The sequence below is a fragment of the Arachis hypogaea genome, chromosome 13 (assembly GCF_003086295.3).
Source record: "Arachis hypogaea cultivar Tifrunner chromosome 13, arahy.Tifrunner.gnm2.J5K5, whole genome shotgun sequence".
NCBI classification, from domain to species: Eukaryota; Viridiplantae; Streptophyta; class Magnoliopsida; order Fabales; family Fabaceae; genus Arachis; species Arachis hypogaea.
In genome coordinates, this window is record NC_092048.1 from 140833194 (window position 1) to 140855686 (window position 22493).

A 22493-nucleotide genomic window follows, 5' to 3' on the forward strand; every position below is an offset into this window, starting at 1 on the left:
ATGAGCGGTGGAGTGAGCGGGGAAGAGACTTTGAGGGTGAAACACGGTGAGGCAGCCGATAATGTCGACGGAAGAGATAAGGGGGAGAGCGGGGGAGGGTTTGCATCAGGAGAAAAGGGGATCATATTTCGGGAGGGGTTTCTAAGCCTTTGAAGGTTTCTTTCAGGGACAAAGTTGTGGGCTCCAAGATTGCTAAAGCTTTTTCACTTGTTGAAACTTTATCGGGAGATAACATTGCGGTAGTTTTTGGGAAGCAAGGAGATCTCTTACCACCGAGTGTCACATTTACCCAAGAAGCTAAGAATTGCTTGGCAGAACCTTATAAGGATGCTATAGTGATTAAGGTGCTAGGTAAACATTATAGCTACACTGCATTGTCTCATAAACTCCGAACGGTATGGAGGATTAAGGGAGGTTTTGCTTTATTGGATGTGGGATTTGACTACTTCCTTGTGAAGTTTGATGTGGCTGAGGAGCGAGAAAAGGTTTTCTTAGGAGGTCCATGGATGATTGAGGGAAATTATGTGGCTGTGAAGCCTTGGGATCAAGAGTTTAGATCAAGTGAAAACTGTTTTGGAGCAACTTTAGTGTGGATTAGAATTTCTGGATTACCAATTTGGTGCTACCAAGAAGATGCAATGCTCCGTGTTGCGGCTGCAGTTGGCATTCCCGTTAAGGTTGATTTGGCAACAAAATTAGCTGAAAGAGGACGATATGCTCGAGCCTGTGTTCAGATAGATTTAGGATTGCCAGTGACTAAGAAGATTCTTGTTGACAGTGTTGAATATGAGGTTGAATATGAAAGTCTTCACCTTATTTGTGACTCCTGTCTCAAGTTTGGTCATGATATGAAGGTGTGCAAGACTGACAGCAATGCAGGAGGAGGAACTAATGCCAAGGTGATCAGCGATGTAGCAAAACAGCCAGAAAGCTTAAATTCAAAAAATCCAGTGCATGTGGAAAAGGCAAGTTTTCATTTTGGCAAGAATCTTGGAGATGAGACTGTAAATGTTACTGTCCCGGATTTGGTGGAGAGTGATTTGCATGCTGTTCATGTAGACCATGCACAACTTGAGGATTTGGAAGGTTGGACTCAAGTGATTAGGAAAGGAAAGTATAAAATGGATCAAAAGCCTTCTCCTAGTACCCATCAGGTCTAACCAAAAGCAAAGAAGACTCCTAACAAGGCTACCAGTACTTGGACAAGGCCTAACCACCAACGTACAACACATGCTACTGGATCCAAAGTAAAATTAAGCAGGGGCATCAATATTGGAAAATCGGTTAGTGTGGCTTCTTCGGGGACCCGGCACAATGTTCATCATCAGCAGCAATGTGAGACAACAAATGGCACTGTGCGAAAGCGTCCTCGCCCAAACTCTTTGCAGAATTCACCAGTAGATAAGGATGGAGCATCGATGGCAGGTATGGTGCAAGTTTCGACGGAGAAAATTGAGCTGCCACTTGAGAGTCCATTAAAGGCAGGATTGTCGAAGACAGGGACAACATGTTGAGTCTCGGGTTTGTTATTGGAGCTCCCTTTTTGCTGTTTTTTATGAATAGTTTCAATATCATAGCCTGGAATGTGACGGGTGCATCTAACAAGATGGCCCGTGTGCATTGCAAAAATTTGGTGAGAATATATAAACCATCTTTCTTCTTTCTCTTTGAGACTCATACCATGTTTAATAATTTAAAAATTTTTTGGGATAAGGGTTTTCATTGTGTTGGTATTGAGGAAGCAGTAGGACACAGGGGTGGCATTTGGTTTCTATCTTCTATTGCTAATGCTTCTTGTGTGGTTATTGATCAAATTGACCAATGCATCATAGTGAAAGTGAGTATGGGTAACTTAGTTTGGCTTTGTAGTGCAGTATATGGGAGTCCTCAATTCGAAAAAAGATGTATGCTTTGGGATCATTTGCGTTCTATTAATTCAGGCCATAATAGACCATGGATGGCCATTGGTGATTTTAATGAGATTGTGGCACCAGATGAGAGTACAGGTGCTTATTTTTCTTCTCACAGAGCTAGTCTATTAGCTACTACTCTAGATGACTGTGAGCTCTTTGATCTTAAAGTGACTGGTAGGAGATATACTTGGTATAGAGCAGTTCAGGCTAGCAGGGACTTGGCTAAAAGGTTGGATAGAGCTCTAGTTAATGAGGCGTGGATGTCAATGTTTCCTGAGGGTTATTCTGAAATTCTTAGCAGGCTTCATTCTGATCATTGTCCTATTTTAGTTCGTTGTCATGGTAGCCCCAGAGTAAAAGGTTCTCGTCCTTTTAGGTTCCAAGCTGCGTGGGCAACACATCCTTCTTATAAACATGTTATTAGTAAGGCTTGGAATCAAGAGTTTGGAGGCGTTACTGAAAGGCTTAAGATGGTTCAACAGGCTTCTTTGGACTTCAACTCAAAGATTTTTGGAAATATTTTTGTGCGAAAAAATAAGCTGGAATATCAGATTGATCAGATTCAACGGCGTTTGGAGGTTACCGATGTGTTATCTCTGAGAATTAAAGAAGCTGAACTCAGGGAAGATTATAATAGGTTTTTATTGCAAGAGGAACTTTTTTGGTACCAGAAATCTAGAGAGCAGTGGGTCAAGTATGGGGATAGAAACACTAAATTCTTTCATCTTCAGACTTTGGTGCGTAGAAACCATAATAGAGTACATGGATTATATGTTAGAGATGGGTCTTGGTCTACTGATCCAGATATTCTCCAGGAAGAAGCCCTCTCTTTTTACAAGAATCTCTTTGGTACAACGGAAGATGTTGAGGTTGATTGTTTAGGGGATGTTCCGATGCCCACTCTAAGCACTGAGGCTTGTGCTAGGTTAATTGACCCTGTCTCTTTTGCGGAAGTCAAGTCAGCAGTATTCAGTATGAGCCCTTTTAAGGCTCCTGGTCCAGATGGCTTTCAAGCTTATTTTTTTAAAGAATATTGGGAGATAGTAGGCACTGAGATTTGGAATATTGTCCAGAGCGCTTTTTTGGGAGAGTTCTTAAATCCTAACATCATGAAAACTCTGATTGTGCTTATTCCTAAAATTGATAATCCTACCTTTATGAAGGATTTCAGGCCTATTAGCTTGTGTAATGTTGTTTATAAAATTATCACCAAAGTATTGACTAACCGACTTCGGCCTTTTCTTCCAGATATTGTTAGTCCTTTACAAGGAGGTTTTATTCCGGGTCGTGGTGCTCCTGATAATATTATTGTGGCCCAAGAAATTTTGAATTTCATGAAGCACACAAAATCCAAGAAAGGTACTCTTGCTTTTAAAATTGATCTTGAAAAAGCTTATGATAGGGTGGATTGGAGGTTTTTAGAGAGTACTCTCATTGCTTTTGGTTTTCCTATCATCACTGTTAATTTGATTATGACTTGTGTCCGTGCATCATCTCTTTCTATTATGTGGAATGGGAATAGATTGGATAGTTTTGCTCCTAGAAGGGGCTTAGACAGTGCGATCCAATGTCTCCTTACTTATTTGTGCTTTGTATGGAAAGACTTGCCTGCTATATATCTCATAAGGTGGTCGAGGGTGTGTGGAAACCAGTTTCTGTCACTAGGGGTGGCCCAAAATTTTCTCATTTGATGTTTGTAGATGATCTCTTACTCTTCTGCCAGGCTACAAAAATTCAGGTCCAAATGGTCATGCATTCTCTTAACATTTTTTGCAAGGCATCTTGCATGAAAGTGAATCTTGAAAAGTCTAAAGCTTTTTGTTCTAAAAATGTGACTGCTCGTAGAAGAGATATTTTTACTAGTGTTTCTTCAATACGTTTTGCTTTGGACTTAGGAAGATATCTTGGAGTTAACCTTAATCATTTCCGTACCAGTAGGGCTTATTTTCATTCGGTGATTGAAAAGGTGAGGGGAAGATTAGCTAATTAGAAAGGAAGGCTTCTAAATAAAGCAGGGAGACTTTGCCTGATCAATTCTGTTGCAGCATCTATTCCTGTCTATCATATACAGGTATCTTTTTTTCCAAATTGGGTTTGCGAGAAATTATCTTCTATGATGAGACAGTTCCTTTGGAAGGGTCAAGTTGATGGTAGAGGTCTTTCTCTTGTTAATTGGAGGACCGTGATCACTCCAAAAAAATTTGGTGGCCTGGGTGTTAGAGATCCTGCGTGTGTTAATATATCTTTACTTGGTAAATTGGTGTGGCAACTTTTTCATTGTCAGGACAAGCCTTGGGTTGCTCTATTGAGGGCGAAGTATCTGAGGAATGAGGGAGTTTTAGATGGCCCTGTCCCTTGCAATGCTTCTCATGTTTGGAAGAGTATCTCAAAGGCTTTTGGTGCTCTTAAGGATGCCTTCTCTTGGTGCGTTGGGTCACTTGATCAATCTTTTTGGTTTGACAATTGGAGTATTGAGGGCCCAATTGCTCAAGATGTCCCTTTTGTACATATATCTGACTCTGATTTAACTATTAGAGACGTTTGGAAAGATGGTCAATGGAATCTCCATGATATTTTCTCTATCATTCCAGAAGATGTCAAACAGTGTTTGAATGCTTATAATCCGGATTTGAATGCTGGAGAGAGTTCGGGTTGGTTGTGGGGTGTGGCATCTTCTAGACTCTACTCAGCTAGGAGTGGGTACAGTTGGCTAGCCAAAAGAAAGTTTGACTGGAATGAGCATGATAATTGGTTGTGGGTATGGCGTCTGCATATTCCTGAGAAGTATAAGTTCTTAATTTGGCTCAGTCTTCATAATGCTATTCCTATGACAGAGTTTCGTTTGGGTCGTGGTTTAGCTTTATCTAGCACCTGTCATCGGTGTCAGAATGGTTCTGAATCCATTCTTCATTGTCTTCGGGAGTGCCCTAGTGCCAAGGAGGTTTGGACCCTTTTAGGCCTGTATTCAGATAACTCGAATTTACATGATTGGCTCTACAGAGGTGCAAGGAGTGGAGATGTTTTTCTTTTCTTTTCGACCATCTGGTGGATTTGGAGAAGGAGGAATCATGACTTATTTAATATAGATGATTCATGGAGTGCTAGTAAAGTGGTGAGTTTGATTCGTAGTTCAGTAAGGGAGTTTCACACTATTTTTGCTATGCATCAATCTCTGTCTCCTCCTTCACTTTGTTTGCATTGGGTTCCACCTCCAGTTCATTATGTTAAATTGAATTGTGATGCTAGTTGGTTTGTTCCTTCTGGCTATGCTGGTTTTGGTTGTATTATTCGTAATCCTGATGGATGTTGGTTGAAAGGTTGCACTGGAAAAGTCGAAGTGTGCAGTGTTCTTTTTGCTGAATTGTATGCAATTTGGAGAGGTTTACTTCTTGCTTGGGAGAGTGGATTTCGTGAGGTTATTTGTGAAACGGACTGTTTAGAAGCTCTTTTCTTGGTAAACCAAAGAATGCTTAGTAAGGATATTCCGGAATGGGATTTGGCAAAGCATATTCAGGAGGTTATGAATTGGAATTGGAGAGTCTCTATTCTTTTAATTCAGAGGACTGCAAATAGTGTTGCAGATTGTATGGCTAAAGCAGCTGCTTCTGTCGCGGACATTCACTCGAATTGGAGCCAACCATGGAGTGAGCTTCAACATCTAATAGATTTAGATATGACCCTAGCCAATTAATTTGGTTTTGTCTCTTTTTTTTTCTTTCTTTTCTATTTAGTCACCAAAAAAAGAAGAAGGTATAAATGAATTTTTTATGACGGAGAGAGATTAATCTTACAAAATATTATTGTACCATATGGTTTACATATCCAAACTAGAGATCGATTAAATGAGACAAAATATCAGAACAGTATCATCAAATTGAATTATTTCCACGTTTCTGCAAGCACCTAACATAATGCTTGCAGGAAATTTCACATTTTACTGTTAAAAGTAGTAAAATTATTAAAATCCACATAATAACTAAACCTTAAATGAATGACAGAATTTAGCTTCTACGTTTCACTTTATAAGTTTTATGATGATTAATGAATGTTAATGGTATTTATTTGTCTAAGTCATTTTTTTAAACATAAATCACTTTGTTATAAAATTACTTAAAGTATATCAAAGTATGTAGTTTCAAGCACATAAAATGACAAATCTTAATTACAATTACAATTAAATAATTAGAATTCATCAATATCTTTATCTAGTATCTTGTTCTTTTGTAAAATTTTAATATTTTTATTTCTATGAATTAAGTAAATACCAAATTTTAAGTTAATAGAAATAGAATTATACTAATACATTGTCTTGTGGTCAACTAGTCATGATAACCTAAGTCCAAAAAAAAATTTTATAGATCAAAGAAATAGATCAAGTCAATGGATGAAAAAAAAATTTTTACTTTCTCTATTAATATACACAAATACTTCTTTGTTATCTCTAACAAAACTTTCAACATAATAAAATATAGATATTATGTCTTCACTCATCTCAATACCAAAACATAAAACTCTTTAACAAGTGAACCAGGCAACCAACATAATACAACAACATCACAACAGAATAAAAATTTTAAACACTTACATTATTTTTATTATTATTAAATACCTATCCATAACTACTTCACAACTCTTACTTAATCTACACCTACAACATATTGCCTATGAAGGATTAGTTCGTAAAATTTAGGTAAGATTTTGGGATACTTGTAATTTTACAGAAAGAGAAAGAAAAAAAAAATTTATATAAGGTATCCACTTAAATTCAAAGACTTTTTTTACTTATAATAAAAATTTTAGGAGATTTATTTGGCTTTAAAACGTCAAAATTTTAAAAATCAGGAAATAAAGGTGGAGATGTAGCTATCCTCTCAAAACGATTTCGTTTAGTGTTGTTCCAAAACGATATTATTTTAACTACATATTCAAAGACTAATGTGTCCTAAACGTAACATGTGTTGTTTTACTTGACATATTATACACACAATTTTTATGTAGGATAAAAATTATCGAGTTAACTGATTCAATCTGATTTAAAGATATATATAACATATATCTAATAATTTTAAAGACCTAAGACTTAATTAATTTTTTTTAAAAACAAATTTATCGCACTACCAAATTTTTAGGACTTATTTAGAATATTAAAAAAGGATTAATGAACTAAGGATTTGATTTTGGGTTTGGACATGGCAAAAATCCAAAGAAATGATCTGACTGGACCAGCGAAACATGCCACTTGCCACGTGTCCATTAAGAGGATTGAAATTCCATTCTTACCCATTGAACGTGGCAAGTACCCCTCACCTCGATGAGTAGTGCAGTGCTGTGACTTATGAGTTATTATAGTTTTGATGAGAAACCAAAGCATTTGTGTGTCCAAAATCAAAAGCAAAACAAAAAAACACTTGGAACTGCTTCTTTGTTTCGACTTGCCAGTTGCCACCGCAATCTGCTTCATTTGTACTACCGTTCCGACAAGAGAACTCATCACCAACGAAGCTTCCATGGTGAACCCCATGCAAGTTCAACACCATTCCGATGGTTTTCTATTTTTCTGTTGCCAGGTAAATCAAAATGTGCAATCCCTCCTCTAAATATTTAGCCCCAAGGATAATATCTTTTTAGCCCCTTTTCTTTCTCTAAAATAAACGTCTAATTGTTTCTTTTTTTTTCTTTTTCAAAATTAAAAAAAAATTGCCGAGTGAAAAAATCATTTTGCAAATTTTGTCGAGTGAAAAAATATTTTGTGTGGTCTGTCAGACAACCGTGTGACCACCCCACCGCAGTTGGTGCGGTGAGAACGATCCTCCACTGCCACAGATGGAAGCCTCTAAGGAGGATTCGCTCTGGACCATTAATCACGCTCTGATCACACGGTCATGATTCATCAACCAGACTTTGGTTCCTGTCTCCTTAGAACTCAAGGATACAGTTGTACGAGCCTATAGAACAGATCCTGTTCAAGTAAGGTCGTGCCCATGTGTTTCGCTCTTTGATTATATAAACGCTCTTGTTTTGCTAAGAACAACCAATGTACGACTAACTTTGCTTCCCTTGTTAACCTCATCAGTTACTCTCTCTCTTTCTGGAATTGTATTTATTGATTTAAGATCCCTCAATATATATGCCAATAATGAAATGATGGTGATAGTAATGTTTTATAAAATGATGTAGTATTTTTGGTGCATTATCAAGTAAATAGCATGAGAAAGACTGTGCACCAGTTAAAATTGCTGTGGAAAACGTGACTGGTGGTCCTAAACCTTTCTCGTCATTTCTCTTATCATATTATTAATAACCTTAATTGCCGCATTGTTCCAGCCTATAAGAACTACATAATCATTATTTGTCTCCTGTTCTTATCAGTTTAATATCTGATACATGGGCTAATAGTCCATTTGAATTAAATCAATTTTTATAGGGAGAGACCAGAGAGTCCATAGTGGTAGTTTGCTACTAAGACTCTCATGTGTCACCTTTGTCTTGCACTATAGCATAGTTTGATACATTCATCCCACCCAAATCAGTTCAAATTATTCTTCGATGTTAGATTAGGATTTAAGAATTCAAAAAATGGTGTTGATGGATTATAGGGTTCTGTTGTGACAGAATACAAAGTGTGACCCATTGATGCTTTGTTATCATTCACATTAGGTACTTTAGTAGAAGATCAATCTTCAATCTTATGTATGAACAATTCTGTAATGAAATTCCACCTAAAATTAAAGCTTACAATGGTGGCATATATATATCTGAAATATCAAAACAAATTAATTGAATGCTCAATTTAGTTTTATGGTTCATCGACCATGTCTTTGGTTCCTTAAAACTCAAGGATAAGCGGTACGAGCATATAGAACTGATCTTTTTTTCCAAGTATACAATTTTGTGTTCATGTATATATACACTTATTTAGCTGCATTCATTAAGAATGATATGTAAAATGTTTGTAACCATTTTGGATTTTCTAATAAAGTTGTAAGAGTGGTTTCATGACTGTAAGATGTTTCTTACATAGCAACATTTATCTCTAATCATAGACTCAGTGGCTTACTTGAAAAGAACTGTAATATATACACAATTTTTTATATATAATCCCTTATTTTGATCTTAGTAATTCCCTTCATAACAGGATTATGATCATTATGCTTTTTCATGTGGGCAGCCATCACGAATTAAGATGGGAACCCCATACACTCAACTTGCACAAGTGGAAGGAGATCATAACTGAGTCCCCGAGATACTGGTGAATTTATTAATGAACTAGAATGAAACCCGCTCGATGCGCGGACGATAAATTAATGATAGTATATAATAAATATTAAAATTGACTATGTTTTATAGAATCAAACTAAATATGTATAAACTAAAGTTAAATTTAAAAGGTGTTTTGTTTAAAATAATTTATAGTACAAAAGATTTGGATGTTGGAGTTGTACAAAGTGATATTTTTATTTGGTGGTTTGACTTTTGTATTTGTTTTGGTTGATAGACTTGGTCTTCTTATGTGGCGTTCGTCCTCTTTTTTCTTTATTGGTTATTGTTAAAGTTGTTGCTTTTTTCTTTCTGTCGGAGATTCCTGTAAAGACATATTCTTTATGAATTGTTGAGTTGTATGCACTTTCTATTGTGTTGTTTGTTCCATTTTTTTATGTATGTTCTTCTTCTGAAAATGTGTCTTGAATTTGTATGATTTTCTTTCTCCTTAATCTTTTGATATTCATGCAGTTTTCTAATGATATTTACAATAAAAAAAACAAAAATGTGTAGATTTTTTTTAAATAAGTTATTTTTAATAAGAATAATTAAAATAGTATAAAGAAAAATTATCTTTTAATATTTTTTTTGACCCACTCTGTCAGACAATGTTTTAATTGATGCAAATTCAAAATAGTGTTGGAAAATGTTTAATTTAAAAATATAATTAAAAATATAATAAATATGTTTGTTTTGTACCTTTTCATCTAATATAATCATTTTTAAGAAAAGAAATTCTTTTTCATTTGTGGGTGATAATGTTTTCTATAGACGAATTATGCGAACTTTGATAAACCAATTGTGTGTTTGTTTGATGATATTGTCCAAAGAATGATGCTCCATTGAGTAAGTTTGAGATGTTATATAGTGCAAAAATAATTTTTTGTGCTAAATTTGATGCTATTTGAAGAATGATTTTGTTAGGTAGACAATGATTTTTGTAGACAATGTGAACAATGGATTCTAAAATTGACTCAATAGTGATAAGAGATTTACATAAGTAGTTCAAATAGTAAGGAATTTGAATATTTGTAACGAAAAATTTATTATGATCAATAAATTATTATGACATTTGTAATATATATGTTTATTACATTTGATTGATGAGTTATTTATAGAAATTAATAAATTAATTATTGGGATTATAAATTTATTGTATTGTTTATAAAGGTAAAATATAATAAATATAGAGATTTAGATTCTTGTAGGTTATAAATCTGGTTAGATACTATTAATGTCTAATTATGGTCATTAGTAATTTTGCAGTCTAATTTGCATATATTTTTATTACTTATATGTTTTTTTGTGTATTTTATTTTTTTAATTTTTAAATATTAAATAAATTAATTTCTAATAAAATAAAAAGATAAATTAACTATCATTTCTTAGAAGGTATAAATGAATTTTTTTATGACGGAGAGAGATTAATCCTACAAAATATTATTGTACCATATAGTTTACATATCCAAACTAGAAATCGATTAAATGAGACAAAATATCAGAACAATATCATCAAATTGAATTACTTCCACGTTTCTGCAAGCACCTAACATAATGCTTGCATGAAATTTCACGTTTTACTGTTAAAAGTAGTAAAATTATTAAGAAAAATCATAGGTACAGATGTGAGGATACAGATATTTCTCTTGGAGTTATCTCGTGCTGATAGATGTTCTGAGAGAGCCGCTTCTAATTGTTTGCTAAACGGTGTAACTTAAAACGACCACACGAAACCTAGTAGCTCATGCCGGAAGGGAATTGGTTCCGTTTGGATAGAAGGTGATGTGCGAGGATTGGGTCTGGGTTGGATGGACTCCATATGAGATCTTGGATATGAATAGGCCGTGGGGGCATCATGGTTGAAAGGGAGGAATGAGTTAAAAGCATACTGTAAAATTAAGTAATTTTATGTTGTATGACTCTTGACCACAAAAAAAAAAAAGATTGTATGACCCAAATGAACCCGAACAAAATAAAGGAAGAGAAAGAATAAATGCGCCTGGACTAAATTTTTGGTAAACATTGAAGATTAGTGTGTGTTTGGATTACAGTTTATAAACGAGAGTTTGTATAAAATTGATTTTGTAAATTTGATTTTGGTAAAAAGTAAGTTTGTATTGAAGTGATTTATGTTTGGTCATCTTTATATTAAAATGGATTATAGTAAAATAAATATTGTTTGAATTACACTATTCAAAATCACTTAGATAAAAAATTACTAAAGTAGACATCAACTTAAATAATTTTTTTATATTATCCTATTATTTTAATTTAGATATTTGAATAATCTTATTAATTAATTTTATAATAAAATTAATATTTATTTATTAAAATAAAAATAACATAAAAATTAGTAAAATATATTTTATATTAAAAATAAAAAATATTAATTATATATATATAAGAGTATTTAATCAAATATGTTACATTTTTTTTAAATTTTAAGTATTAACGTGAAAATGTTAATTTAGTATTTTTTTTACATCGTATTTTTATTCTAATACTCTCAATAATCTTATTCTTAATATTATTTTGGAATCCAACATTTATGATTTTATTAATACTTATGATTAATTTTTTATTTAATTTATCTTTTTAATGGGATCATAATCTATTTTATAAAAAAATTACAATAAAAAATTGTATATAGCAGAATTATAATTATAAAAAAGAATACTAAAAATAATAAAATTCAATATTTATTTTGATAGTGATGAAAACAAATCTAAAAATTCTTGATGATGTATTTTATATAGTATATTTTTAGTTCTCTTAATACTCTTCTTTAGTACCCTATAATTTTTTTGTAAGACCCGAGAAAATTATAAAAGGATTAATTAGATAATTAATCATCAAATTAAAATAGTTAAAACGTGTTCGGATAGAGTCAAAAATCAAGACTAAGGAATTTGAATATTTAACTATGATAATTGAATTCAGTGAATTTTTTTGAATGGAAAAAAAATAATCTTCTGCGAAATATGCGTACTGATAATTCAACCGACAGTACCGACTTAAGTCTGTTTGGCGCTGCAAGTGAGTAAATTAATTATAAGTAAATAAGATCAAGAATTGTTATGACATTATAAAGTGAATGTCGTTTATTGATTTTATTGTTAATTGATTTGGATATTAGGCCGGAGGCCGTAATAGGGTGAGAAAACCCCCCTATGAGGTAAGTGAAGGTAATCGGCGTGAATTATTGTAATGGTGGTGGACTTGGAGATTGAGCTAGGTAAGGTTTCAAGGGTTGGAACCACCGACATTCAAGGTACGGGTTTGAGTTTCGAGTAGGCATTATGTAAAGTTATGCGAATGCTTAGGTTAGTTGACCTTAGGATAAGTGTGGATTGAAATTGGTTGTTGTTGGGGATAGTGAATGGCTATATGTATAATGCAATTTTGCTTATGTCTTTTTTCACTGACTCCTAGTATATCATATTCCTTCCATTATATATGTATGTATTTTGTTTTTAGAAGTCGTGATACCTCACTACCATAATACCATTGATTTACGACTTAGGCGTAAAACTCTGTGTAGTTTGGTGTTACATTTTTACTATTATTATTATTTTTGGTTAATTTTTGTTTAATTTACTTTAACTAATAGAATCAATATATTATATTATAAAAAACTAATAATAAATATAAGAGAAAATTTCACTCTCCTCCTCTCTAAGATGCTAAAATGACACTTTCCTCCTCTCTATTTTATAAGTGTACATTTTTCTCCCTTCCAACCTTTAAAAAACCTCCTTTTTAATCCATTTTAAATTTTTTGTGTTAACTAGTATTAACTTTATCCATTTTTAAGAAAAAATAATTAATTTTTTGAAAAAATATACCCATTAGCAAATATTTTATTTTTTATCATTAAATTTTGCTTACCAAAATACCCTTTAATAAATTATTTTTTTATTGATTAAATTTTATTTTTATCAAAATATTTTTTAAAAAATTAATAATTAAATTATTTTTTTCTAAGATACCTAACCTTCAATCATTTTTTAATTATTAAATTATGATTTTATCAAAATTTTTATTTACAATTATTTTTATATTTTACTATTAATTTTTTTATATCAATATTTATTATTTTAACATTAAATAAAAGATTTTACCACTGTTAATATGTATAACAATTAATATATATTGATATTGAAAAATAATCTTACTAAAATTTTTTATTTAATATTAAAATAATATATATAGATATCGAAAAATTAATAGTAAAATATAAAAAAGTTGTTAATGAAAATTTTGGTAAAATTATAATTTAACAATTAAAAAATTATTGAAGGGTATTTAAAAAATAATATAATTATTAATTTTTTTAAAAAAATATAATTTAATCAATAAAAGAATAATTTATTAAAGAGTATTTTAATAAGCAAAATTTAATAATAAAAAATAAAATTTTTTGCTAATGGGTATTTTTTAAAAAAAAGATAAAGTTAACATTAGTTAACATAAAAAGTTTTAAATGGATTAAAGAGAAGGTTTTTTAAAAATTAGAAGGGAGGAGAATGTATATTTGTAAAATAGATAGGAGGAGAGTGTCATTTTGACATCTCACAAGGGAGGAAAGTGGATTTTTTTTAAAATATAATATACAAAAATTATAATTATAAAAATGTATAATGTCAAATAAAAATTTAACAAAAAAATATAAATAATAAATAATAGAAAAAAAGAGCTCATATATATAAAGAGAAATAATAAGAATTTTATAAATAATATAATAACATATTTAAAGGATAAAATTGGTAAAAAAAAATAGATGTTTAATTAAAATGGCTAAAAGTCTGTTAATGAAATGCAGAAACTAAAAATTATTGAGTCTGTTAGTAAACATGATTTTGAATACAAAATCACTTTTACGTTTGTCTAATAAAAAATTAACCAAATAAAAAATTAAACTTTCAAAAAGTTCAACGTACTTTTGTTTTTGGACGGATCTGTTAAACACACTCTTAGTTTATTTAGCAGAAAGTAGTTGTTTTAGTGCTGTACTCGTTATAAGTTAATTTTGTATAACTTAAAAAGTAATGAATAAAGAGAACGAATATTAAATACCTGAGTATGGCACTACTAGATTAATATTTTTTGGACTCTCCCATTTTTCAAGACCATGCTGGATAGTGGAAAATTAACCAAATAAAAAATTAAACTTTCAAAAAGTTCAACGTACTTTTGTTTTTGGACGGATCTGTTAAACACACTCTTAGTTTATTTAGCAGAAAGTAGTTGTTTTAGTGCTGTACTCGTTATAAGTTAATTTTGTATAACTTAAAAAGTAATGAATAAAGAGAACGAATATTAAATACCTGAGTATGGCACTACTAGATTAACATTTTTTGGACTCTCCCATTTTCCAAGACCATGCTGGATAGTGGAAACAATACGTCTCTCCTCACTCACTAACACATAATATTTTGGGAGGTTGGAGGGCTGCCCAAAAATCTGCTTTCTCCAAGGCCCACACCCAACAAAAACCCACACACCCAACCAGCTTTGAATCAACAGTTCAAGTTATCTTTATGCCAATGAGCCTTGGCTCTAGTGGCATTTCTCCCCCCTCCCCACCTCAAGGTCTAGGGTTCAAACTCTAGAGGATGCAATTGAGGAAAAAATGTGATAAATATGTGAGGAGTGTGTGGGTGTGTTGTGTACCTAGGATTAGGAGTTGTCCAATCCACCAACCAAAAAAAAAAAGCTATCACCGAATATCCCAACTTTGATCTTTACAGTAGAGTGACCCAAACCCACATAGTAACTAAACCTTAAATGAATGACAGAATTTAGCTTTTTACGTTTCACTTTATAAGTTTCATGATGATTGATGAATGTTGGTGGTATTTATTTGTCGAAGTCATTGTTTCCAAACATAAATCACTTGGTTATAAGATAAACTTGTGGGAAAAATCAATTTCTAAAATCCAAACACAGTACAAGGTACATTGTGCTTCCATATTGTTAAACAAAATTCGCTCTTGGACTAAAACTACAGTGCTGTGTATAGTAACTGAGGGACAGCACCATCTAACTGAGAAATCTAAACATACTTCCCTCTGTATTTAGGCTTTGGATCCTTAATAAACTTAGAATCGCCGGCCTCCGGTAGTTGAGCATCAATTGGACTAAAAACTGCTGAATGAAGATTACCATCTTGCAACCACTTAACATGGTTCTCCCTAAACTCGAGGTGTTTTAACCTTGCAGCCTCGGCTATTTCTTTGGTGTAAGCGCCAACCTTGACCATCGTCAGTAATACCCTGCTATAACGCGAACTAAGGATCTGCTCAGAAGAAGAAATCAGTTTAAAACATGGATGCTCTGGGAAATGGGTTTCGGCACAATCATCGTCTCTCAATACGGGATAGAAGAACACAAGCCTGCCCCTCATTGCGAGCATTTTGGCTGCAAGATCGAGCAAATCATGCACACACTCTACTAAACTGTAAGGCGCTGTTGATGGTATGTGATCCGTCCTCTTGTCATCAGGGACAACATACGGTTCCACAGCCCCCTTTAGCAGCTTCCGCCCACCAGATTTGCGTCCCCCAGCTCGCACTCCATAAGGAGGATCACATATTATGGCATCAAATATCTGCAATAAACAGCAAAATCATCTACAAACTAGAATTCAAAATCGCTTGAGTAAATTTGCAATCATGCAATAAATTCTCAACTTGAGAGTTGAGACATACAACAATATAGCAGAAAGAGCCTTGGAAGCATAAGTACAAGATTTTATTTCCAAAAAAATACCTCTTTCAGCCCAGAACGCCAGGGAGGGCGATTGTTATCAGCCCTTAACAGACCTACTGGCATTGGCAATCCATACTGCAAATGTACAGCATAATCAGTGCACGGTAAGGAGATAAACATTATAAAATATGATTTATTCTAGCACATTCAGACTTTTATAACAGTATGGAAAAGTGATGCTAAATCCCAAGTATACACAACTTGTTCCAGAGTCCAGACATCACAAAACAATGGTAAGTGTTTGGCAGATTACCTGCTCAAAATTGCTCCATACATTACAGTTAGGACCACGTCCATCACGCACTACCCTAATGTCAATGTCAGCACCCTGAACAACTCAGATCAGTTATTGTCAAAATCTTCGGCATGCATATTGATATGAACATGCTAAGAAATTATTGCAAATAGTGAGAAGCTGGACAAGCAGCAAAACAGAAGAAGAAAGCCAAAGCACACCATGGTCAGTGCTCCAAAGTGAGCAGCTCCAACAAGAATACTTCCAGTTCCAACGAAAGGGTCATATATTAGTTTCCCTGAAGTAGCAAGTGCTTGGTTGGCCATTAGAAAAGCCATTTCAGCATCCATGGCAGTTGGACCAAGATAGGTACGACTTTTCAACTGATATGTTGGTATAAGCTTCCTATCAGCACCACCAACTTCACGACCAAAGAAGATTCTCCTTTGAACAATTGGAGGAAGACCATTGTTACGCCCATAATTATCAATTTCTATAAGCCAGAAGTTGTGATCAGGGTTTTTCAACTTTACTTGTCCCTGCAAACAAAATGACATAATAATGACGAAAACCAAATACATTCTTGTAATATATTAACATTGAGAAAAAGGCAGTATAGTAAATAATGAGAAATTTGACTCATCATAATATATTAGCATTCATAAGCTATATAAGGCAAGAAGACTCAATGAGAAGCTCAAATGAAAACTGGTGGAAAGATAAGAGATTTATTGAGGGAAAAAATGTAAAACAACAGAGCAGCTAATCTGTGTCCTGCCATAACATGTGGTGGTTTGCATGGATTAAGCGATATTACAGTGTTTTACATTAAAACAATACTAGCTAAGTTTGAAAATTAGTTCTGATAAGCCAATATCTGAAAAATAATTCTGGAAGCTCCCAACAAATTTTGAAACGACATTTTCATCACAGGCAGACCAAATTAGAGAATATCAGTTAACAGTAATCATTCAATGCTATTTTTGAAAACAAATAATATATTATAACAACCCTATATAAACCTACAAATCTTACAAAACACACCAGAAAAGGTCGTCAAGAGGCAGAAACAAAGTCAGTTTCCTACAAAAAGCAGCTTCAATTTACAATACAAATAGCATCATTCCAATTAGAGGACACCACACCTTGAAAGGGATATAAGCCAGCCCTTGAATGAGTTCCTTCTGTTCATTGAGACTCATAACCTTCCCAAAGCTGTCAACAGTAATCTTGAAAGTGCTACCAGCTTCCAAGTATGGCAGCTTCCTCTCATCAGGGTAACTCAAAACAGAATCTTTCAACTCCTCATAGCTGCCCCCTTCCCCCCAAAGCTCATACATTCCCTTCACAAGTATGCCTACAATAAAATCCCCAATTAAAAAGCTAAGAACTTGAAACACACCCACTTCACAAAAAAGAGAAATCAGCACCAAAATCATAATGGGTCAAAGGAAAAGTGAGAACTTTACTTCGGTTGGCAATGCTGCGAGCGACTTGCTCTGAAGGGAGATTGACAAAATGGAAAGGAGAATCGGGGTGATGGTGAATAGGGAGCTTCCACTGCAACTGTGATGGAACGTCGCCGTTTTGTTCGTCCTCAAAAGCACCGAAGAGATGAGCCAGAGATTCCACTTCGGGTTTTCTGTAATCCAACAACCTGTGGTAGAAAACGCATAAATACCACATTTTTAGACAGAGGGCTGAAAATGAATGAATCTGAGTTTGAAGAAAGAATGAAGCAGAAGAATGGTGATGCTAAACCCATCACAAAACCCTGGCTGCCTCCAGACTTCAACTTTTCTTTCGTTGTTGCAAATTTGTAAATTCAGCGATTTTAAGGGCCAAAATGTAAATACCCTAAAATATCAAATTATAATTCAACCCCCGTATTATGTATTTTACTATTTTTTACTATTTTAGCATTCATCTAACAAATGGTCTAAAGAATTTTTTAAAGGTGTTGCTAATATAATAATTTGCCTTAAAAAATACGGTAAGTTTGACTTACGTTTTTGTTTCAAATATTTTCTATTTTTTAGGATTTTATAAAAAAATATAAAAATAAAAAAATTGTTTTCGGTTGCTATTTTTAGTAAAATTATAAAATATAAAACATTAAAATAAATATAAAAAATGAAATTACAAATTAAATTTTAATTTTTGAATATTTATATTTATTTGTTAAAAGTATACAAAATAAAAAAAATTTGTTACCTTTTTAAATCAGTGGCATAGTCACCAAAAAAAATCAGTGGCATATATTTTTGTGTATTATTTTAATTTTATACCATTAAAAATATTTTAATTTTTTAAAAAAATTGTTTGACATAAAATTATTGGAATTTAAAAATTAAAATATCTTTTTCTTTTAATAATATTTATAAAAAATTACATAAAAATTTTATATCTAAATTTTTTAAAAATATATTTAATATTTAATTACTTCTATTAATTTTAAAATATTTTAAAAATTTATTTATCACTTGTATTTTTAAAATTATTTTTGTTAATAATATAAATTTTTAAATATTATTTTAATCATTTATTTTTTACATAAAATATGATAAAAAAAAATGAATTTTTTAAATTTAATTTTAATTCTGTAGTAAAATTATATTTGTAATAAATTATATAACGTGACATTAATAAAAATAATTATTGATATTAAAATAAAATTAAAGTCTTTTTTATATATTATTTTAGTAGTTTTGTTTAATAGAAAATCCGCGTGGAATATGGGAGGGTAGGTTACGAGGTTTACACACACATTTGGTGAGTGTAGGAGTAGCAGCAGAATCTCACGTCTTTCGTATCTCGTCTCTGCTAGGTTTTCTCTCACTCTCACTCTCTGCCTCGCTCATCGCTACGGTATTCTTCCCCCATTCCTTTTTCTAATTCTTTTCCCTTTTCACATAATTCGCTTTTCTTTGCTTTGATTCCGCCCTAAAATTAAGATAAAGGTTCTTCCTTTTTTGTGTGGAGGGGGGTTGTTTGGGGTTGGGGGGGGGGGAGCTTGGCCCTTCGTCTGGTTTCTTAAGAATTTGGGGACCGTAAATCTTCAAATTTTTAATTAATTTGGGGAAATTTTGAATTTTTGTGCGATCATGGAACATGTGCTTTGTGTTGCTGAATTTTTATGCTTACTGGGAACAGCAGAAACAGTGCACGGGATTTTTTACATATCATTCAATTTGGTAAAGTATTTAGTTTTGTTTATACACAGTGTGAATTCATAGCTTTTTGTCTTTCTTGTTAAACTATGAGCTATGCAGATTCCAGGAAGTTCATTGTTTTGTGGTACTTCTTAACATTTTTGTATGTATGTTTATATTTACTAATTGGGAGAATACACATACCGAAACAGAGATGTTTGGGACTGGAGTGGAGGCAGGTTTAGGGTTTAGGGTCTAGTCTCAGCTACCAAACGGTCTACATTTTTTGTTGTTGATAGGATCCTGTAAAAGTGAATTTCCTACTTGATACCAAATACAATCTCAGGAATTTTTCTTCTTTTTTTTTTTTAATGCATTTATGTCCATCTGTCGATAAACAGGGTTATGATATACTATGCCAAACTGCTAAAAATATGAGTTAAGTTTCTTGTTGATTGACTGCCTCGTATAATATCCATAACATGGTTCACTTCATATAACCTGAGTCCCATCAATGAATTGAATGTATTTAATTATAATAATGTGCTTCTTTTTATGAGAAATTCCTTTCTAACATCTTGTTTGAAGTGAGCTGCAAACTGGGTTTGCTCATGGGAACTGTTTTCTTCCACTTATTTATTGAGACTCTGGGATGGCTCACCTTGCTTAATCAGTTCAAAAACATCATGTGTTAATGCTTGTTGTGTTGCAAATGTGCGGCTTAGAATGTCAGACGTGGAAGAATATCGCTGCTTCATTGGTGGCCTTGCATGGTCAACATCTGATAGAAAGTTAAAGGATACATTTGAAAAGTTTGGCAAGCTTGTTGAAGCAAAGGTAATCAATCTAACCTTCTATTTCTTGATGCAATCATTGTTCAGTCTCTTATTTCATGTTCATATTTCGAAGTTGGTTTATGCTGTACTTTTGGATGATGTCTTAAATGCTTCTCTTTTTTTTCATTAATTCAGGAGGGATATGCAATATCAGTTAACTTTTTCTTTTTTCCTTTTTTAAATATAATTAACAAATCAAGGAAACAATATCAGGACAACCTTGTAATGTAGTTAAATACTTTAATACTGGATTTTCATACTATTATGTATGATTAAGATATTTTTTACATTGGCATGCGCCATATTTTTTTTACAGGTGGTTGTTGACAAATTCTCTGGGCGCTCTCGTGGTTTTGGATTTGTCACATTTGATGAAAAGAAAGCAATGGAAGATGCTATTGATGCTATGAATGGCATGGATTTAGATGGGCGAACTATCACTGTAGATAAAGCTCAGCCTCAACAAGGATCGGGTAGAGATGATGGTGACCGCCACCGTGATCGTGGTCGAGATCGTGACCGTGATCGCGATCGTAACAGAGATTATGGAGGCGGTCGAGGATCTAATGGTGGTGAATGCTTTAAGTGTGGTAAACCTGGTCATTTTGCTAGGGAGTGCCCTAGTGAAGGGGGAAGAGGAGGAAGGTATGGTGGCAGGGAAGGTGGTAGACATGGTGGAAGTGGTTATGGTCCTGATAGAAATGCAGATCGTTCTTCCGGCGGACGCAGCAGGGATGCTGGCAGGGATGGAGATTCAGGAAATGATCGATACTATCGTGATCGTGCTGGACCATATGAACGACGAGGATCAGGAGGTGCTCGTTAATCTACCATTGTCTTCTCATTGAGGTAAGCTACTTTATTGATATGTCCTCGTATCTCTTTATCTTCTTGATTCTGAATGGCATTGTTGTGCTTCTTTTTCAGCTTTGAAATTGGAGGGGTTGCTGTTACTGCTTCAAGTTTCTTTTTAGTTCACCATGTTCTGGGATTGTTGTTTGGATGGATGGATGATACCAGTGTTTTGAGATGCAATACTCAGCTCATATTTCAAACTCTTTTTATGTTCCTAAAGCCGACCTTTTGATCTGTTGAAATCTTATACATGCTTGACTTATGGTCAAATTTGATGATGATGTGCTCTATGCTATCTATAATTGCTGCTGGAATATCTTGTGAATTGTGACTTTCGTACATGGGGAGTTGCATATGACATATTTGCAGCCGGATTACCTGTTTCTATTGGAAAGTGTTTTGATGGCTGGGTTTTGGAAATGGTAGAGGTTCAAATGTGCAGTTTGCTGTATCTAATTTGGGGGAAGTTTTAGAAGTAGAATTCTCATTGGGCTATCCTATTTCTGGATCTTTGAGTAAAAAGTAGTCAAGCGGGTAAATTATTGAATATCAATCCAAACGACCTACTTTCTTACTTGCCAGATTTTCGATTTGGTCTGTGCTTTATTAATATAGTAATTGACATTTTGGCAGGATCTTTGGCTAAATGTGGTCTTTTTGGATTCATCATTGGGATCCTTTGTTGCTAATGGGATAGTGCATGGGTTTTTTAAACTAAAATTCTTTTCAGCTGCAACAGGCCATCAGCAATTGAACCAATATGCTATATGCATGACCCTTGTTTTCTTCATGGGGCACTGATGGAAGGGGGTTCTATTTTCTATGGTTGTGGCACGTTTTGGAAGATCTTGATGACTTGAGCAACTGCGATACCATTGTTTTTTTACACGTTATTTCTCTGTTTTGGTGGAAGATTGCTCTTGTCCAAAATTTTAACCTACTTGCATGTGATGTTGGTTTTGTTTGCTGAGATCCAGTTATTAATCTTGCTATTGTCAAATTAAATTAATTGTCTCAAATTTCTGTTCTTTCACCACACAATTTTGCTAACTGATATCAGATATGATATTTGCTTCCTAAACTTCTGCATTGTGATCATGATTGTATATTGTCAGCTTTATCCCTACAATTCTATTATTTATATATATTATTGTTATGGTCTGTCATGAAATTTGTGTGATTTGTAATAGCTGTATGAATGCCTAAAATGAAACACATGGTTTAAAATTAAACACAATCACAAAACATCAATGAACAAGAGTATCCGGTCTAAGTGTTGAGCTATGGCATAGCCAAAATAAGTTTATGCGGAGTGCACTGGCTTTCATGACTCATTATTGTTATGCAGTAATTCATTTAATAATTTGTTAGATGCAGAATCCAACATCTTTTTTGTTGCACGTGTAGTATATGTCCGGATTTTGTGTACGGAACCTTTATCTTGTTACGTTATAACCAACATTTTAATCAT

General features: G+C 33.2%; 3 protein-coding genes, 1 long non-coding RNA gene, 1 other non-coding gene and 1 pseudogene across 6 annotated transcripts; 4 read left to right on the forward strand and 2 right to left on the reverse strand.

The window, feature by feature from the left end:
- LOC140177781 (uncharacterized) lies at positions 1-3703 on the forward strand. Its single transcript, XM_072210950.1, has 7 exons — positions 1-98; positions 167-1114; positions 1262-1425; positions 1578-1633; positions 1715-1847; positions 1941-2607; positions 3637-3703. The coding sequence occupies exons 1-7, from the start codon at positions 1-3 to the stop codon at positions 3701-3703; spliced, it is 2133 nt and encodes a 710-aa protein (XP_072067051.1).
- A 3544-nt stretch (positions 3704-7247) lies between these two features.
- Positions 7248-9560, forward strand: LOC112792284 (uncharacterized). Of its 2 annotated transcripts, none has more exons than XR_003817950.2 (2): positions 7248-7480; positions 9049-9560. It is a non-coding gene; the product is annotated as an uncharacterized lncRNA (long non-coding RNA). The 2 variants fall into 2 exon arrangements; XR_011870078.1 differs by having other exon boundaries at positions 9082-9560.
- Positions 7667-7890, reverse strand: LOC112793602 (small nucleolar RNA U3). The gene has a single exon (XR_003198302.1). It is a non-coding gene; the product is annotated as a small nucleolar RNA U3 (small nucleolar RNA).
- Positions 8247-8430, forward strand: LOC112793343 (U2 spliceosomal RNA; annotated as a pseudogene).
- Positions 9561-15086: 5526 nt separating the features above from the next.
- Positions 15087-18043, reverse strand: LOC112792285 (uncharacterized). Its single transcript, XM_025835458.3, has 6 exons — positions 17649-18043; positions 17325-17536; positions 16401-16718; positions 16198-16272; positions 15945-16019; positions 15087-15783 (listed from the first exon to the last, which is right to left on the reverse strand). The coding sequence occupies exons 1-6, from the start codon at positions 17863-17865 to the stop codon at positions 15229-15231; spliced, it is 1452 nt and encodes a 483-aa protein (XP_025691243.1). The 5' UTR covers positions 17866-18043; the 3' UTR covers positions 15087-15228.
- An 850-nt stretch (positions 18044-18893) lies between these two features.
- LOC112792289 (glycine-rich RNA-binding protein RZ1A) lies at positions 18894-21336 on the forward strand. Its single transcript, XM_025835463.3, has 4 exons — positions 18894-19047; positions 20057-20168; positions 20484-21016; positions 21095-21336. Exons 2-3 carry the CDS (start codon positions 20058-20060, stop codon positions 20991-20993), a joined length of 621 nt encoding a protein of 206 aa, XP_025691248.1. The 5' UTR covers positions 18894-19047; position 20057; the 3' UTR covers positions 20994-21016; positions 21095-21336.
- Positions 21337-22493: the final 1157 nt, after the last annotated feature.

Bases quoted from the DNA above. Each gene is read 5' to 3' on its own strand.
- LOC140177781 (XM_072210950.1), top strand. From the start codon at position 1: ATGAGCGGTGGAGTGAGCGGGGAAGAGACTTTGAGGGTGAAACACGGT. The intron at 1,848-1,940 runs GTAACTTAGTTT...CTATTAATTCAG, and splicing joins CATAGTGAAAGTGAGTATGG to GCCATAATAGACCATGGATG. The intron at 2,608-3,636 runs GTATGGGGATAG...CTCTTCTGCCAG, and splicing joins TCTAGAGAGCAGTGGGTCAA to GCTACAAAAATTCAGGTCCA.
- LOC112792285 (XM_025835458.3), bottom strand. From the start codon at position 17,865: ATGTGGTATTTATGCGTTTTCTACCACAGGTTGTTGGATTACAGAAAA. The intron at 16,719-17,324 runs GTGTGGTGTCCT...TTTTGTTTGCAG, and splicing joins TGGCTTATATCCCTTTCAAG to GGACAAGTAAAGTTGAAAAA. The intron at 15,784-15,944 runs GTATTTTTTTGG...TGTTTATTGCAG, and splicing joins GGCGTTCTGGGCTGAAAGAG to ATATTTGATGCCATAATATG.
- LOC112792289 (XM_025835463.3), top strand. From the start codon at position 20,058: ATGTCAGACGTGGAAGAATATCGCTGCTTCATTGGTGGCCTTGCATGG. The intron at 20,169-20,483 runs GTAATCAATCTA...TTTTTTTTACAG, and splicing joins GCAAGCTTGTTGAAGCAAAG to GTGGTTGTTGACAAATTCTC.